Raw genomic sequence first — 16,482 nt, 5'->3', positions numbered from 1 at the left:
AGCTTTGAAGGCCTGTGAGAAACAAGCAGCTAGGACCTCTCCCCTTCTGGCTGGGAGCTTGGTTGGGGTTCACGTTGTTCTTGAAGTCCCTGGGCCTCGGCCTCACCTCACAGGCTGCTCTTGCCTCCTCTATCTTCTCTGCCTCTGTCTCAGCATGGACGCTGAGAGGCATTCATAGAAGGCTATTTTTAAAAGAACCATGAAAAATGCACTCCTGGGGACAGATGTACTTGGTTTGAAAGTTGTTCTGTTCGAGTCAACCTGTGTTTATGCAGTACACCATGTTAGGGACATTGGGGACTGAAAAAGGAGTTGAACAGTTGGTCATTAAGCCCTGAAAGCTTAAATGTCTACAGATGAAATAGAGAAAAATTCTGAGGCAGAACATGAGCCCTCCCACTTGTTTTCCTTTCCGGCCTTCATCCCTGGCCTTCAGAGCAGAGATCAAAGCTCAGATTCTCCAACAGCCTGCCAAGAGAGCAGGAACCACTGAGTCACTGACCCTTTGTGGCTCCCGTAAAGATGCTCTTCCCCCCATCCTTTGGATTTCAGTAGTGTATGTAATTATTGTGCAGTCCGATTGGGCTAGGCAGTCATTGAGAACAAGAGCCTTATTTTATTTATCTCCCATCCTGACTAGCTTGGTACCTTGTACTAGGAGGAGAGCCTGTATATTAGAGCTGAAGGCATTATGAGGTTAACGAGAGTGATAGCTGCCGCTGATACAGCACCTACTGTGTGACAAAAGGCAGAGTAACGGGGACAACATGTAAACAACTATGAACAAGCTGGATGTAGCTAGGATGCACCGGAGATGACCTTGGAAGGAAGGCGTGGAGATTGAGGACGAGGAAAGGCTTCCTGCCAGAAGGAGGGGAAATGAGGAGAGGGAGAGTTCTCCTTGTGGGGGAAGAGCCGGGGAAAATGCCTGGAGCGGGGAGGCAAGCAGCGCAAGGCCAGCGTCACTGGGTCATGGAGCACAAGGAGGACAGCCAAGCATACGAACAAGATGAAGTGTTCGGCCCAGGGTCTGCTGAATGAGCAGTGACGGGCTCAGAGCTGCGCTTTGGCCACAGAGTGCAGGAGGATGAGCTGGGATGGGACAGAATGAATCATTTTTTGTCACACGCTGTGATCAGATATCATCAGATTAGTCATTTAGGTAAAATGCTTTTCCCCAGCTGTCTATCAGTGACACTAAGATCCACATGAAATCTCACCTTTCAGCTAGCTCCAGGTAGCATGGAATGAGGGCCAGTTCCATTTTTCCAGTGCTTTCCCTATGCTCTGTGAGCGGCATGCCTTCCCTTTCCCAATATCAGGCTAGCCTTGCCTGGGGAACGTTGCTTTTGGAATTTGGGGAGTTGGGTAAAAGGTTTGGAAACTCTTGTCATGAAACCACTGTGACCAAGAATGTATGTCTCTTTGCCTAGGTTACGGGACTTTGAGGAACAGGCCAATCACCAAGAAGGAAATGGTACAACGATCGAAAAGGTGAGGTGCCAGGCGGGACCGATGATCGCCCTGAGCAGAGGTGTTTACATGTGGGCAAAGCAAGTATGGGAAATGAGTTAGCAAAGTATTTTCTGAGCCACGGTAGGGACTTTGGAGAAGAAATCTAAGTAGACATGAGGAAGCAAAGCTCTGGACTACTAGGTGTTCATTGAGACGGCCTTTCTGAGTCCTTTGGTGTAAATCGAAAGTGTACAACGTTGGAAAATAAAGTCAACAGATATTCACAAAATGCCGTTTGATTGCACTCTTTGATACACCCCAGGTAGCTAGAGCTAGGCTGACCATGTATTTCCTGATGGAGGTCAGTAACGGTAGATGAATAGGAATTTTAGTTATCACATTGCTCTGTAATTTGGTACTTCTGAAGTGTTTAAAAAGAATTTAGCCTTCAGCTTGAGTCCCTCTTCCCTGCCTCCCCCCAGTTTTCATACTATCAGCAAATTGTCTCTGTATATTCAACTGAAAGGACAGGTTTCAGCCCAGCCTCCTATCTGAATGATCACAAATCTGAATCCCTACAGGCCCTTCATTCTATAGCAAGCTTAACTAATAAAGTTTCTCTTCTGGTAATAATTTGTACTATGATGATGTTCTAAGTGTCATGTGTTAGGAGGAGTAGCGGTAACAACAGCTAGCATTCATACGGTGCTTTAAGGTTTGCAAAGCCACCGGAAGGTGGGCGCAATGGTTTTTCCCATTTTTCAGATGAGGAAGCAGGCAGACAGAGGTTAAGTGACATGTGCAGGGTCACATAGCTAGTAAAAGCCTGAGGCCAGATTGGAACTTGGGGCTTTCTGTCTTCACTGCACCCTGGAGCCGCTGGATTAGAACTTCCCTGAGGGCAGGTCCCTGTCTTATTGTCTTCGTATCTTCCCAGTTCTGTCACGGTGTACTGAATATCAGGAGCACCAAGGAAATGTGGAATAAGGGGCTCCTCCTGGGGGTGCAGTCTTGCCAAAAAAGTCTGTCTGTACTCTGAGTTTATCAGTTTATGCACCTTGTTCTTCTGGTTCTGCTGCCCTCCCTCTGCATCAGTTCATACAGGTCTTCTCAGGTTTCCCTGAAGCCATCTCCTTCGTCATTTCTTACAGCCCAATAGTATTCTAACTTATACGAATGGGACATGATACCATATTGCATTGTTTCAGTCATTACCCAGTTAATGCAACACCCCCCCCCCATCTGTTTCCAGTTCTCTGAAATCAGAGTTGCTAGAAATAGTTCCATCTCTTTAGGTTATAGAACTAGAAGTGGTGCCACTGAGTCAAAGGTCTGCACAGTTTAATAGCTTTTTGGGCATAGTTCCAAATTGTTTCCCAGAATATCAGTAGCTATATTGCTGTTCTGAAGACTAGGCCTCTCTAAAAGCAGGGCTTATCACTAGGCTGTTTAACCTGCTTCACACTGAAGATTTCTTCCCTCCCCGGCATCCATTAGGTCTCTGGCCCCTAATCTTATTTTAGTACTAAAGAAACCCTTTAATATCTGAGTTCTTTATACTAGCCTAACATATTACTTTGATGTTTGCTTGGGGGGAAGACATGGGGAATAGCGAGTTGTTTTTAAGGTATAAAGAACTATCCGTATGCTTATATGGATATATTTACATGTACTGTATTGTATCTGTCTTTTGGAAAGAGCCCTAAATTGTAAATTGAGGAGTACTGGACTTTGGTCTCATTAGTGTCTTTACTAAGTCTTTCAGCCAGCTCATGCCATGGTTATAGGAAAAATAAGAATTAAACCCATTCTTTGGGTCATGGATTCAGAGTCAGAAGGGTCCATCAAGGTTCCATAATCCCAGCACCGTCATTGACAGATTAGAAAAGCGAGGTCCAGTGAAGTATACGTAGGGCTTTGCTGTGGAGAAGGGCTAAGACTTGTTCCATTTGGCCCAAGAGGGCAGAAGGAGGCACAGTGAGGAGAAGCGACCAAGAGGCAAATGTCAGCTTGATGTCCAGGAACGTTAACCCTGATGGCTGTGCCAAGGCTGTGTGCGCGTTTGTTGGCTGTGTCATAGGAGTCGATCCTTTTGTATGTGGGTTACAATAGGAACAGCCCTGGAAACTTACTCTTCTGGGTGAGGAGGGGCAGGTGTACACTCAGAGGAGGTGAGCCTGAGGTGGGGTGGGTGGCCATGGCTGCCCTGTTAGGCAGGTGCATAGGGCCCCCCATTTCCCTGTGTGTGTGTTGGCAGGGAATTGGAAGAGGAAGGCAGCTCACAATGTAGGTAGGAAGGCTGGAGCCAATGCTGCTGTACTTAGCCCTGAGCCTTTTTTAAATCAGCGGAGAAGACCTATGACGAAGGATTAAGAGAGTGGGTGACTAAAGTCTAAAATGTCAGGGGAGTGAATGTTGTGGCTCCTGGTGCGCCTGCCTCTCCTCCTCAGGAGATGGCCAGGGTGGGCCTGTTGGGGACCAGTTGGCTAGATGCCATGAAGGCCACTCAACTCCTTCTGAACCTTGGGTCCTCCAGTGCCCTCATCCAAGTTCAGAGAGACATCTGTCCCTTGGCTTTGTTATCTTCCTTCATCCTTTGCTTTCTGAACAGTAACAAAAGCAGTGATAGCCTTCCCATGGTGGGGCGTGGGTTCCTCGCACTTCACCCTTCACATCCTGACCCTCATAGAAGAAGCCAGGCAACAGCCTCTCTCATGCTCCATAGATTCCTGCCTGGCATTACCCAGTCTGGTGCCTCGTAGGTCAGATCTGTGGGCAAGAATTGCATCTGTAGTGTAGAGAATGGAAATGGAGGTGAACTCTTACAGTTCATCTAAATTTGGGGAAGAGACAATAGCGTAGTCTGTTGGTCAAAAGGTTTAAGAAAGATGTGACATATGAACAGGGCTTTGGGTAGTTGCATGTTTTTAAGCAAATAATGCTTCCAAGTACACTCTGATGGATCTGGGAGCTCCCTCTAACAGTGCAGATGCCTGCCTGACTTAGAGATGTCATCCACATCCTCTGGCCCCAGGCACTGGCAGCCCTCTGTACTGATGGCTCTTTGGGCCATCCACCTGTCATTGCTCAGTCTCACCGTGGGACTGGAACGTTTGTTCTTCCTCATATAGTTCAGTGATGACATTCTTGAGCTTTTCCTTGGAAAAGCAGCCTGCCCTCAGCCACCATGTGTCTCTTAATTGTCCCCCATGTTCATCTTTAGTTCTTGGAGGTAGGGGTATTCCAGGTCTCACTGCCATACAGTAGCCCTGGTGAAATGTTTGTATGGAAAAGACAGATCTTTCATTTTATTTTGGTGTCAGGCAAAGTGTTTTGCAAATTTCCAAAAGCATTTCATTCTTCTCTCTTCCTCATTTCTCTCCTCAGGGTCAAACTCTTTGTGCTTCTTTGTTGTGTGGTCCAAATAGCAATAATCTTGGGCTAGGGTGGGGAACCTGTGGCCTCCAGGCCACAAGTGGCCTTCTAGGTCCTCGGGTGTGGCCTCAGGACTGAGTCCAAGTTTTACAGAACAAATCCTTTTATGAAGAGGATCTATTCTGTGAAGTTTAGATTCAGTCAAAAGGCCACACTTAAGGACCTACAGGGCCACATGTGGCCTGGAGGCCACAGGTTCCTCACCCCTGCTCTTGGGCAAACTGTGCAGCACATCCATTCTGATGGTCATGGAAATATGGGCAATAAATAGGCTCTGTTTGGTGTTTCCTGAGGGGATAAGGGGATGGATAGGCCAAACTCATTCTGAGTCATTGTAAATCCCTCCGGGAGACTATAGTTTCTTGGAATTTGATGCAACTAATACAATATCATCCACAAAGTCAAAGGACTGAAAAAATAGAAGAAATTGTGGAATATCTCATTGGAAAGACAGCTGACTTAGAAAACAGATCAAGGAGAAAATATTTAAGAATCATCCTATTTGAAGAATTTTAAAAGAAAACTGCCCATATCTCTTAGGGCAAAGGAGAGCAAAGTAGAAATAGAAAGAATCACCTCCTGAAAGAAACCCCAAATGAAAACTTCCAGGAAAACGACATCTGAAATCCAAAGCTCCCAGGCCAAAGAAAAAATACTGCAGACAGCTAGAAAGAAAGAATTCCAAAATGGAAGAGCCACAAACAGGATCACACACAACTTAGTAGTGACCACTATAAAGCAGGCGAAAATTCAGAATATAACATTCTAGAAGGCAAAGGATATGGACTTGTATACAAGCCAAGAATAACCTACCCAGCAAAATTGAATACAATCCTGTAGGGAAAAAAATGAGCCTTTAATGAAATAGAAGATTTCCAAGCATTCCTGATGAAAAGACCAAAGTTGTAGAGAAACTTTAACGTTCAAGCACAGAAGTGAAGAAAAACACAAAGAGGTGAACATGAATGAATGATGGAGGGACAAAACCAGGATGAACTGTTGACATATGGGGAGATGATACAAATCCCCTCTGAAACAAGTCATCCTCAGGGGTGCAAGAGGATGTCTACTCAGATGAGGCTTGGGAATGGTTTTGTTGTGACTTGATGATCTTAAGAGAAGGGAGGGAAGGAAGGTTACACACACACACACACACACACACACACACACACACACACACACTTGGGTACACAAATAAATTTCACCCAATAGAGAAATAGAAGGGAAGTGGTGGGGGGAGAAGGCTTTAGAGGGAGGTTAGGTTACGGGAGAGATTCCTCCTAGGCCAGACAAACTCCCAGGACGTTCAAAAATATTTATGGTTCTTTTTGAGGTGACAAAGGGGGTGGGAATCTGAGGAAGCACCATAAATTGAGCAATGATGTGTTATTGTGCTGGCATCCATGATGAAACCTAGTGTTTCTACCTTGTGGTAGAGAATGAACAAGGGCGCAGTGCAGAATGAGAAATCTTTTTTAGGACATGGCCAACATGGGAATTTGTTTTGATGAACTCTACATGTTTGTGATTTCTTTCCCTTTTTTTTTTAGATTGGTTACTATTTGTTGGGGAAGAGTCAAAAGGCAGGTTTTTGCTGATTAAAAAAAATGAAATACAATTAAACAAACTAAAAGTTTCTGGTGGCAGCTCAGGGGTGTTAGAGTCAGATCCACATACTCAGCACTTCTTGGCTTCTGTGATGCCCTCAGAGAAATGGCTGTAGTCATAGCAGCTGCCTTACAGGATGGTCGTTACAATCAAAGGAGGCAGCAGAGGGAAAGCTCGTGGCAAACCTAGATACTCACTGTTAATTGCAGTAGTATTGGAATTTTAGACTTTTATCACCTTTCTCCAAGAACAAGACCCAAAAATGTATAAAGGAAGAAAGTATTTTAACTTTATTTTTTTTAATTAACAAAAATTTAGTTTCTCTCCCCCACTCCCCAAAAGAAAGAAAAATAGAATCCTTCTAACAAATGTATAGTCAAGCAAAATAAAGTCCCCTATTGGGCATGTCCAAAAATAGGTCTCATTCTTCAGCTTAAGTCCATCAGCTCTTTGTCAGGAAGTGAGTCATCAGTCCTTTGTGGTTATGGTTCATCACAGCATTGATCAGAGATCTTAAGGCTAAGTGTTGTACAAATTGTTGTGTAAATTGTATACAGTTGGTGTATAAATTCTGCTGGTTCTGCTCACTCCACAATGCACCAGTCTTCTCTAGTATTTCTGAAACCATTCCTTTCATGATCTTTTATGGCCTATTTACATTCATAGAACATAACTTGTTGAGCCATTCCACAGTTAATGGGTGCTCCCTTGGTTTCCATTGAACTCATTTTTAATGAAGTACCTCATCTGAATAATTGCCAATTACCAATGAATAGAGTCTGATTAAATAACATTTTAATATGCATATCCAGAGGGCGAGAGATTTTAAGATCTTTAAATACAGAGAAGAGCACTATAAACACAAATCTAGTTTTAAAATTTAATCCCCAAGTCTTATGTATGTGAGGGTGTGGTGGGGCGGGGCGGTGTTAGGGTGGGACATTATTGTGCTGCTCTAATGGTGGGTGGTGGCCCACATTGGAATGAGGGACAGTTGGTATCAGTGCCAGCCTTCTTCCGGAGTCCCAGGGTTCTGTACCTGGAGTTAGAAGGCTGAGGCACAAGTCCTGGCCCTGCTGCTCACTCGACGACTTATCTCAGGGAGGTCTTGGGCCCCTCTTTGGGCTTTTATTTCTTCATTAGTAAAATGAGGGAGTTGGAACAGAGGGCCTCCATCAGACTTCCAGCTCTGTCCAATGCCAGGACTCTGGACCATGTCACCTCATGGCCCCCACATGCTCCTGCCTCACCTCATCCAGTTGGTTTTGCTCTGGTCTAAAACTTGGCCAGAGAGTGTTTTGTATTCTGGTGACCCAGCACAGGGCTGGTCCCAGGGAAGTCATGTAAGAAATGCTTGTTGATGGCTGGGCTTGCTGTATCACACAGCTTCCTTTCCTCTCTCAACTCTCCTCCAGAAGATTCTGTAGATGAGCAGATAAAGAGATCTGATAATGGCCCCCAGACTCCAGCCCAGCCTTTGAGAACAACAAAGAAGTAAAGTCCTTAAGACCACCACCCTTCCCATGACCACAGAGGCTTACCTGTCAAATGACAAGCTCAGATTTAGGGATGACCTTTTTGGGGGGGGGGGGGCGGGGGGGGGAGGAGAGGGAGTCACACAGATCACTCGCCAATAGGTCAAAGAGGGGGGGAACTACTACTGAGGGAGAATATTGCATATACTGGTAGATAGAAAGTCTGTCAGATTCTTCACTCTGCTTTCTTTTCACGAGAGAAGTTTCATTCTGGAGCAGGGTTGTGATATAAAGACATCAACAAACTAGTAATAAATAGAGGCGAAAAATAATTGTAGGAGTAACTTCATGAGAACGTTTCCTTTTAAGGAAGCATCCTGGAAAAAAATACCTTTCCTAGGAAAACTTTTTGCCTCTATTATTGAGTCCACCATTAGGCTGAATATCAGCAAGGCTTTAGAGTGATTTTACTTCTCTACCTAAGCAGAAGCTCAGACTCATAGGAAATATTTTTGGAAGGAAGGAAGGAATGGAAAAGAAGGAACAAAAGGAGGAGAGGGAGGGAGGGCCAAAAGAAAGGAACAGAGGGGAGGAGAGAAGGAAGGAAGGAAGGAAAGAACAGAGGGGAGGAAGGATAGGAAGGAAAGGAGAGAAGGAAGGAAGGGGAGAGGAAGGAAGGAAGGGAAGGGAGGAAGGAAGGATAGGAAAGAAGGAAGGGAGAGAAGGAAGGAAGGAAAGAACAGGGAAGGAAGGATAGAAAGGAAAGGAGAGAAGGAAGGAAGGGAAGGGAGGAAGGAAGGATAGGAAGGAAGGCAGGGAGAGGAGGAAGGAAGGAAAGAACAGAGGGAAGGAAGGATGGAAAGGAGAGGAGGGGAGGAAGGAAGGAAAGAACAGAGGAAAGGAAGGATAGAAAGGAAAGGAGAGAAGGAAGCAAGGGAAGGGAGGAAGAAAGGAACAAGGAAGGAAGGATAGGAAGGAAAGAAGGGAGAGGAGGAAGGAAGGAAAGAACAGAGGGAAGGAAGGATGGAAAGGAAAGGAGGGGAGGAGGGAAGGGGGGCCAGAGGGAATGGAAAGAAGGGAAGGAAGGGAGGCAGTTCAGCAGAGCAGTCAGGAGCACATCGGGCCCAGAGTCCTGTCATGGGACAGAGCTAGAAGCCTGCTGGAGGCCTTCTGCTCCACCTCCCTCATTTTACAGGTGAAGAAATAGAGACCCAAGAACTACCTGAGATAATTGGGTGAGTAAGTGGTGGTGCCAGAATGTCTAGGCCTTCTAACTCTGGGAAGGAAAGGAGGGGAGGAGAGAAGGTTAAATTTAAATTCAGGTCTTCCTAACTTCAAGTCCAGCATGCTATGCACTGTGGTACCCCTGACCTACTTTTTCTAGGTCTCACTGCTGGAATGAAAATGGAAGAAACATTCCTAGGTTTGTTGGTTCTGGCTTTGCTGTTCTAGGTCTCATTTGGATCTGGAACATCTCCGACTTTCTTTTCATTCGGCTTCCCTTTCATATTTCGGGTAGTTTCTGCCAAGTGACTTGAGATGGGAATGGAAGAGAAAACACCAAATTTGCCACCTGGTCAGATAATTTTGAAGTGCTCAGGGATAAATATTTGCAGAAAAACCATCGAGAAAAGAATTGCAGCTCACACATCAACATGTCTTGTAGAAGATGGAGAGAGAGGCTACTTCTATGACAATCGGAGTGAGTCTTTCCAAATTGAATCCACATAGACTTTGTTGCCTGGTGACCTCAGTCCAAAGGTGAGAATGGGTAAGAACAGAGAAAAGCATTTAAAAATATGGATCAAGAGTAAGGAAGGAGAGAAGCCCCAGACTTCCGTAGGCGTGAGACTTCTGTGTAGTTACATCTTCGTGAAGATTTTCCTCAAGAAAAGAATTGAAAGACACTGGACATGTTTAGTACCAAGTGATGTCACAATTGATATGAGAGCGGTTCTAGACCCAGCTTCCTGAGTACAGTCACGCTGCTGACTTGTTATAGAGCAAATGTCAAAATTAATACAAAGCTAGAGAGAGACTGATGATAAAAGAAAGATCAGACGTAAAATTAAAACAACTGTAGCCTGGCATGTTTAAACGTTCTCTTAACACTCTTAAAATGATCGTGTCAGAAGAAAGTTTACAGACGCTGATATAAAGAAGACTGATTAATATAAACGATTGTCGTGAGAAACCAAGAAAACCCCAAGCCTACCTCAGTAAACACTTGATTATTTTCCAGGCAGTTGTGGCAGCCCAGGCACCACCAATTTAGAATTTAATCTTGCTTGTAAAAGTATTGCAGAGAAGGAAAGTGGCAGATAATGAGCATTGTTTAGCTGCTTCAGTTGTCTCTGAGTCTTGGTTAACCCATTTGGGTTTTAAGGGGTTTTTTTTGGCAAAGATACAGGAGTGGTTTGCCATTTCCTTCTCCACCTCATTTTACAGATGAGGAGACTGAGACAAACAGCGTTAAGTGATTTGCCCAGGGTCACATAGCTAGTAAATGCCTGAGGCTGCATTTGAACTCAGGTCTTCTGACTGCAGGCCAGCTCTCTATGTGCTGAGCCACCTCATAAAACAAGAACAGTGAAGAGGAAAACTAGCTTAAAGGAAGGTTGTTTGGAGCCCCAGCCAAATAAAGTCATTCTGAACAGGCTTAAGGATAAAAATAGAAGACAGCAGATAGACAAAAGAGAGAAAAGACCTTCCAAGATGTCTGTGACTGCAGTCACTGCCAAGGACAGCGGAGCCCCAGTGCTTGGACTCTACCAGCTCACTCCTGAGCGTGCTTATGGAGGAGGTAAAAATGGTGACGAAAGAACAAAGATGGGAGACGGAACTGGAGTAAGCCAAGCGTGTACAGAGAGCCGTGCCGGAGGTGGGACAGTTGGGAGGTGGTTGAGGGAGAGTTAGGTGGGATACAAGACAAGAATTTTTTTTCCTTTTAACAATTAGAGCTATCTGAAAGTGGCATTAGCTGAGTTCTCTTCACTGTAGAGATTTTCAAGCTTAAAACTCTTATAGACAGTGCTGTTCACTTTGTTCACCTCTGTGAAAGAACACTTTGCCGAGGTGCTAATTGAGGAATAGACTTTTTAAGGTTAAACAGACACGCCAGAACTTACTCAATCAGCTAAGTGCTGTCCTTGGAATGTCTGTACATCCCCAAGACCCAGCTCTGAGTTCTTTTATATTGTCTTCAGATTCTGTTCTGGCCTAACAAGAGCTCCTGAATTAGCTGCTTCGTTCACCCATTCTCTTTACCAGACTTAGCTCCGCATGCCTTTGGACCTTTTCCAAACAGCAGTACCACTCTCAGAAGTGCAGTTTACTTCCATTGAGACTCAAGGATGTATCACAGCCTCTAAAAAAAGCACTTTGGAAAGGATGACACTCATTGGACTGTGTGGAATATTTTGGTCTAGAAATCAGCTTTGTTCCCCTTATTATCACCTCATTTGTGGCCCTGGGGCTTCTATGAGTGTGCAAGAAGTGTTAGACATTTCTCTTATTGATAGACCATGGGGTGGGACTTCTGGGAGGCAGGATTGCTAAAAGAACTTTTTTGTACAATAGCTACCTGGATAATAGATCTGGACCTTGGAAAGGTGAGTGTGCACTCTTCTGAGTGACCTGTGTTTGGGAGAATGGGTCTAGGGCAGGGGTGGGGAACCTGCAGCTTTCAGGCCACAAGTGGCCTTCTAGGTCCTTAAGTGCAGCCTTTGGACTGATCAAATTTTACAGAATAAGAATTTGTTCTGTAAAATTTAGATTCAGTCCCCACCCCTGCTCTAGTGGGGGGCTGAGAAGAGGTGAGCCGCTATTAGACAGAAGGCATCCTAGGCCCTACTTGGACTGAGAAACAAAAGCTGCCAGTTAATCGCCTTCACGTCAATAGGTTTTCAGAGAACAGAATTACAGCTTTTGGAGTTGAAGATGCCTGCCATTTTATAGATGAAGAAAACTATTGAGAGTCTTCTGTAAATGCAGCCTTTTTTTTTGAAAAGAATAGGAGATTCCTAATTGGCCCACAGTGGCCAGGATTTAGAAGTCGTAAGCTAGGTATTCATATCAGTCAGGGAAATGTATAGAGCTCCTATTGAGTGCCAGTTACTGTGTTAGGTGAGAGACTAAAAAGGTATTTTCTCTCTAAATGAGTCACTTCTGTGAGCAGGCCAGGAGTGCTGGACAGATCTCCTGATGTCCTGTAAATGGGGGGTCTTTTCTTTTTGGACTTGTGCTTCCTAATCTGTGACAAATGGCCACGTTGGCCTGTCATAGAAGCAGTCTGGGCCCACGTATCCCCACTGAGCCACAGGGCCTGGAACAGCACTGCTTTACAATAACCTTTTATGGCATAGATCTTAATGCCAAACTGGGCCTGCTGACTTGGGCTCCAGAAGAGCAAATGATCTCTTTTGCTCTCACCACTTAAATCTGAGGCTGTAATTTCTCATTAGCTTTTTCTTCCCCTCCAGCATTCTCCTTAAATTCTGACTTCATCCCACTTCCTCAGGAGAGTTCCTGTGGCTTCTGGAGATGGGGGCGAGGACATTAACCCAAGAATAATGGAGCCACCTTAACAGCCCAGGCTGCAGAATAAAGGCATTTTCAATTTGATCTTGGGAGAACGGACATTTTGTCCCTTCCTTATTCACACCCTTTGGATTTGCCTAACTAGCTTCTGTAATATCCATTCAGGTCTCATTCGGCAGAGCCCCACATGATGTTGTTTTCTTGAGAGTTTCTCAGGTCCACCCTGATGCTCCTTCTCCAGAGGATGTCATGGAGCACAAGGGACCAGCCCAGAGTCACACAGCCAGTGGGTGTCAGAGGAGGGATTCAGTTCTCCCTGTCTCCAGGGCTCTTGGCTTCTCTGGAGAGTGCCAGATGTTTATTCCAATATCTCTTATTGAACTAAAAATACAGCCACCGTTGTTCTCCTTGGTGTCTCTCTCCTGTCAAGTTCCAGTGGGGACAGTGAAGGGGATGAAGTTCTCGGGGATTTGGAGAGGCCTTGGAATGCAGCAGACTTTGCATGAGGAGCTGGTGCTGTGATCCTGAATAGTAATGTAGTAACTGGGTGGCCTCTTTCCCCATGTTCAAGGATCTATGAACAGCTTCCTGAAGTGAGGAAGAAGCGAGAAGAAGAGCAGAGAAAGTCAGCCTACACTACGTACCGGTACAAGGCCCAGCTCTACAAAATGGTGAGTCAAGCAGACGTGTCAGAATGGAGGCTTCAGAGTCAGGCCCTAAAGCGTCTAAAATACTGAGGAGGGAGTGACCAGAGGTGGGGAAGTGTGTGGAGTGGGGGGAGGGGGGGTGTCCTGTGCATTAGTCCCCTGCCACGGTTTGGGAGGGAGGGCCTTGGCACACAGGCCCAGGCCTTGTGTAGCCGACCTGCTTTTAGACCTGATGGTCTGTGACAACTTAGTATATTAACATGGAATGATGTTGAATGACGTGGCTGCCAGGGAATCTGCCTGCGGGCTTCCCTTTATTGCCAGATTTTAATATCAGACTCTCTATCAGAATGTGGAAGATGTCTGGCTTTACGCGTTGTGGGGAGCATCTTTATAGAAAGAGGCCAGTCTGGGTCTTCTGCGCTGTTGGGCCCTGGGGTCACGATAAATGAAGTGCTTTCCTCCTAAGGGGCTCACGTAGAAGCCCATGTCTGTTTACCTATACCAGAAAATGGTAGCCTCCTAGACCTTAGAAGAGAAAAGGACCTTAGAGGTTATTGAGGCCGCCTCCCTCCTTTTGCAGAGGAGAATACTGGGGTCACGAGGGGTGATGAAATCTGCTTAAGGTCAAACCTGGGATTTATCCTTTGACTCTGGGCCATATTCTGTGACCCCCCCCCTCCGCCCTCCCAGCTCTGTTCAGTGGAAGGGTCATGCGGATTATGTGAGTGATAAAGCTAGCCCCCAGCCCGGATGGGAGGTCCTGGGCATCCAAAGGAGATCCAATGAGAAGAAGACATGGGCATGTTTGTAAGCAATAGGGGAGCATCCAGTCGTCCAGGAGAGAGGAGATGGTGGTAGAGGCCATCTGGAAGGGATAAGATGGCATGGGCTCTGTCATGCAGGGAGAGGGGTCTGCCTCGCCAAGGGGCGGGATGTGTGTGAGGGATGTGAGGTGAGGAGGGAGAAGGGGAGCCTGTAGCAAATGGCGTCTGTTTTTTTTCGTGAAATCTGAAGGAGGATGAGAGAGTGGAGGGAGGATGAGCCATGGAAGGTCTGAGGAGTGATGTGAAAGTTTGGGAAAGCCTATGTGCCGAGTTGCTTGGGGATGTGTCCAAGGATTGCCTCGTGCTTAATTGAGATTATCTAATAAGTTTGTGGGGGCCCAGTCAGCCTGGTTCTGTGATTTTCTCCAGCTGTGTTCAGCATCAGACGGGGGTAGCCCAAGGCTACCGGCTTGGCCGGGCAAGGAATTCACTAAAGAGGATGGGTAGGGTTGGACTATTTCATGAGAGGAGTGTAGCGAGGCCTGGAAGAGGGTGAGAGGAGCCAAGGCAGGAGGACGGGTGACGTGGCAAGAGAGAAAGGACATTGGGGGCTCATGAACATGGAAGTGAGATGCCATATCAAGGCTGTGACCATTCTGCCGGTACAGTGGAGCATGGGAAATGGTGAAGAGGAGGAACTGGGGGCTTCAGATCTCTGAAAGAGTCCCAGTATGTGTGTTGAAGTCCCCACCTGTGAAGGCAAGAGTTAGGGACAAGAGGGAGACTGAGCCAGGCCCTGAACCCAGTGAGGAAAGAAGAGCATCCTGGCAGTCAGGAGAAGGCAGCCCCCAGAATCTCGATTGGGATTGAGTCAGCCATGGGGGGCAGGGAGCGCTCCAGCCCCCCCAGCCTCGATCACTTGCTGTGTCCTGAAAGGAATGCTTGTTTTGTGTTCCCTAAACCACACAGCAACCAAATGGCCCAAGTCGGGCTGAGAGGGCTGGCTGTCCCCTACCAGGAGCGAGGTTCTTTGTTGACACTGAGCAAACCTTTCTGAGATGGGTCCCCAGCTGCCACTGCTGCCTCCGGCTCTTCTCCCATCCCCCATCACTTGAGCTCTGCAGCTGGTCTGATGTTGACTCCTTCCCTGGGAAATGCATGGCTTTGCAGTGGAAGATGAAGGGTGAAGGCCAGGCCTGGCTCAGACCATGCCTTCCCTTCACCTCCATCCTAACCACTAAAAGCTTCATGCCGTGGGAGTTTGGTTGTTGTTTTCTTCATATCTGTATATTGATTTATTGTGAATATTGTTCTTGTGACTGGGTAACATCAATGTTTTACACAGTTAGCTGGTACATTGGAGGGTAAATCAACTGAGTGGTGCCTCCAGGGCTAGGAAGGGAGTTTGGTTTTTAAAGGACTTTAGGGACCACAGAGGGGAAAGGGAGTGGGCCTTGAATCCCAGGCTTCCTTGGTGGACGTAATCAATAGTCTTTGCCTGTCTACATCCTGGGGCAACGGTCTGTGCCCCTGTCAAATGGGATGAATGAAGCGGTCTTTCTTCAGCATCCCCTGGGAGAGAGTGAGGAGGAGGGAACGACAACCTGTCTCCTTTATGGCTGTGAGGATTTATTTGGAGGATCAACCAACCCATCCTAAGTCACAGTATGAATTGGTGGGAGAGCCAGGGGAAAAGCTGCCATCCTTGACAAATCTTAACTGAGCGCCCGGTAGAGTCCGAAGCACCAGGCTTTATTTTGGACCATCATGGCGTTTCTGAGTTTGGGGAGATAAATCCAACATTTACTGAGTGATACCAGGATTTCTGGAACTAAAGTTGTGGAATTGGAAGTGGGCGGGGGCACTTCCAGTCTCTGCAGTAGCATGTCTGGGGCAGGGCCAGCCACTGGGACAAGGAGAAGGCCCCGTTAACCCTGTTTCTTGTTTCTTTTCTTTCCACAGAAAATCACCAACCGTGTCTTAGGGAGAAAAGTCCCCTGGGATTGACAAGCAGCATGGTCTTCTTTGAATTCTTATATATTTTTTTGTTCCAGACTTCTGCGTGGGCTTTGTGTGTGATGTGAATATTTAATAGTTGGATCTGTGTTTTTGTGTGTATTTAATAAAAGTTATTTGATGTTTCTGCGCAGTTTAAAGGTAATGACTTTGTAGCGAGTTGGGGGAGTCACTGATGCCGATGGACATGACTCTCTTTTGGGGGACCTTCTTCTCACCTGACTATTTCGAAACAATGGCTTTGTCTTTCAATGCTCCCCAGAAGCAGGGCTTTTTTTGTATGTGCTTTTGTACTTTTAGAAAATAAATGACTTTGGCTTAGAGCAAAGCAAGCAGCCTGGGATTCTTTCTTTCCCAGATGGAAAAGTTCAGGAGGCCCTTGCAAAGGTGTATACAGAAGCCAGGACGGGCTCTGAGGGCTGGGGAGCTCTGGAGGCTTTGGACAGGGAATACTGAAGCTTTACGTTTTATCATTTGAGGAGGATGTTGTCGACAGAGGGGGTATCCAAGAACCCCCCAGATCTAGCTCGTGTCCAGTGA

General features: G+C 46.2%; 1 protein-coding gene across 1 annotated transcript in view; it reads left to right on the top strand.

Moving 5' to 3' along the window:
- Positions 1–16,268, top strand: part of ALMS1 (ALMS1 centrosome and basal body associated protein) — a 136,583-nt gene extending 120,315 nt beyond the window's left edge. The window contains exons 16-18 of the mRNA XM_036750141.1: positions 1,434–1,494; positions 13,084–13,183; positions 15,889–16,268. Of these exons, the coding sequence (XP_036606036.1) occupies positions 1,434–1,494; positions 13,084–13,183; positions 15,889–15,933 (206 nt within the window). The 3' untranslated portion in view covers positions 15,934–16,268. The remainder of the gene's footprint in view (positions 1–1,433; positions 1,495–13,083; positions 13,184–15,888) is intronic.
- The last annotated feature ends 214 nt before the right edge of the window (positions 16,269–16,482 follow it).

This window comes from Trichosurus vulpecula, chromosome 3 (genome assembly GCF_011100635.1).
Source record: "Trichosurus vulpecula isolate mTriVul1 chromosome 3, mTriVul1.pri, whole genome shotgun sequence".
Taxonomy (NCBI): Eukaryota; Metazoa; Chordata; class Mammalia; order Diprotodontia; family Phalangeridae; genus Trichosurus; species Trichosurus vulpecula.
The sequence above is the reverse complement of the archived record's forward strand: the minus strand, read 5'-3'. Positions and strand labels throughout refer to the sequence as shown.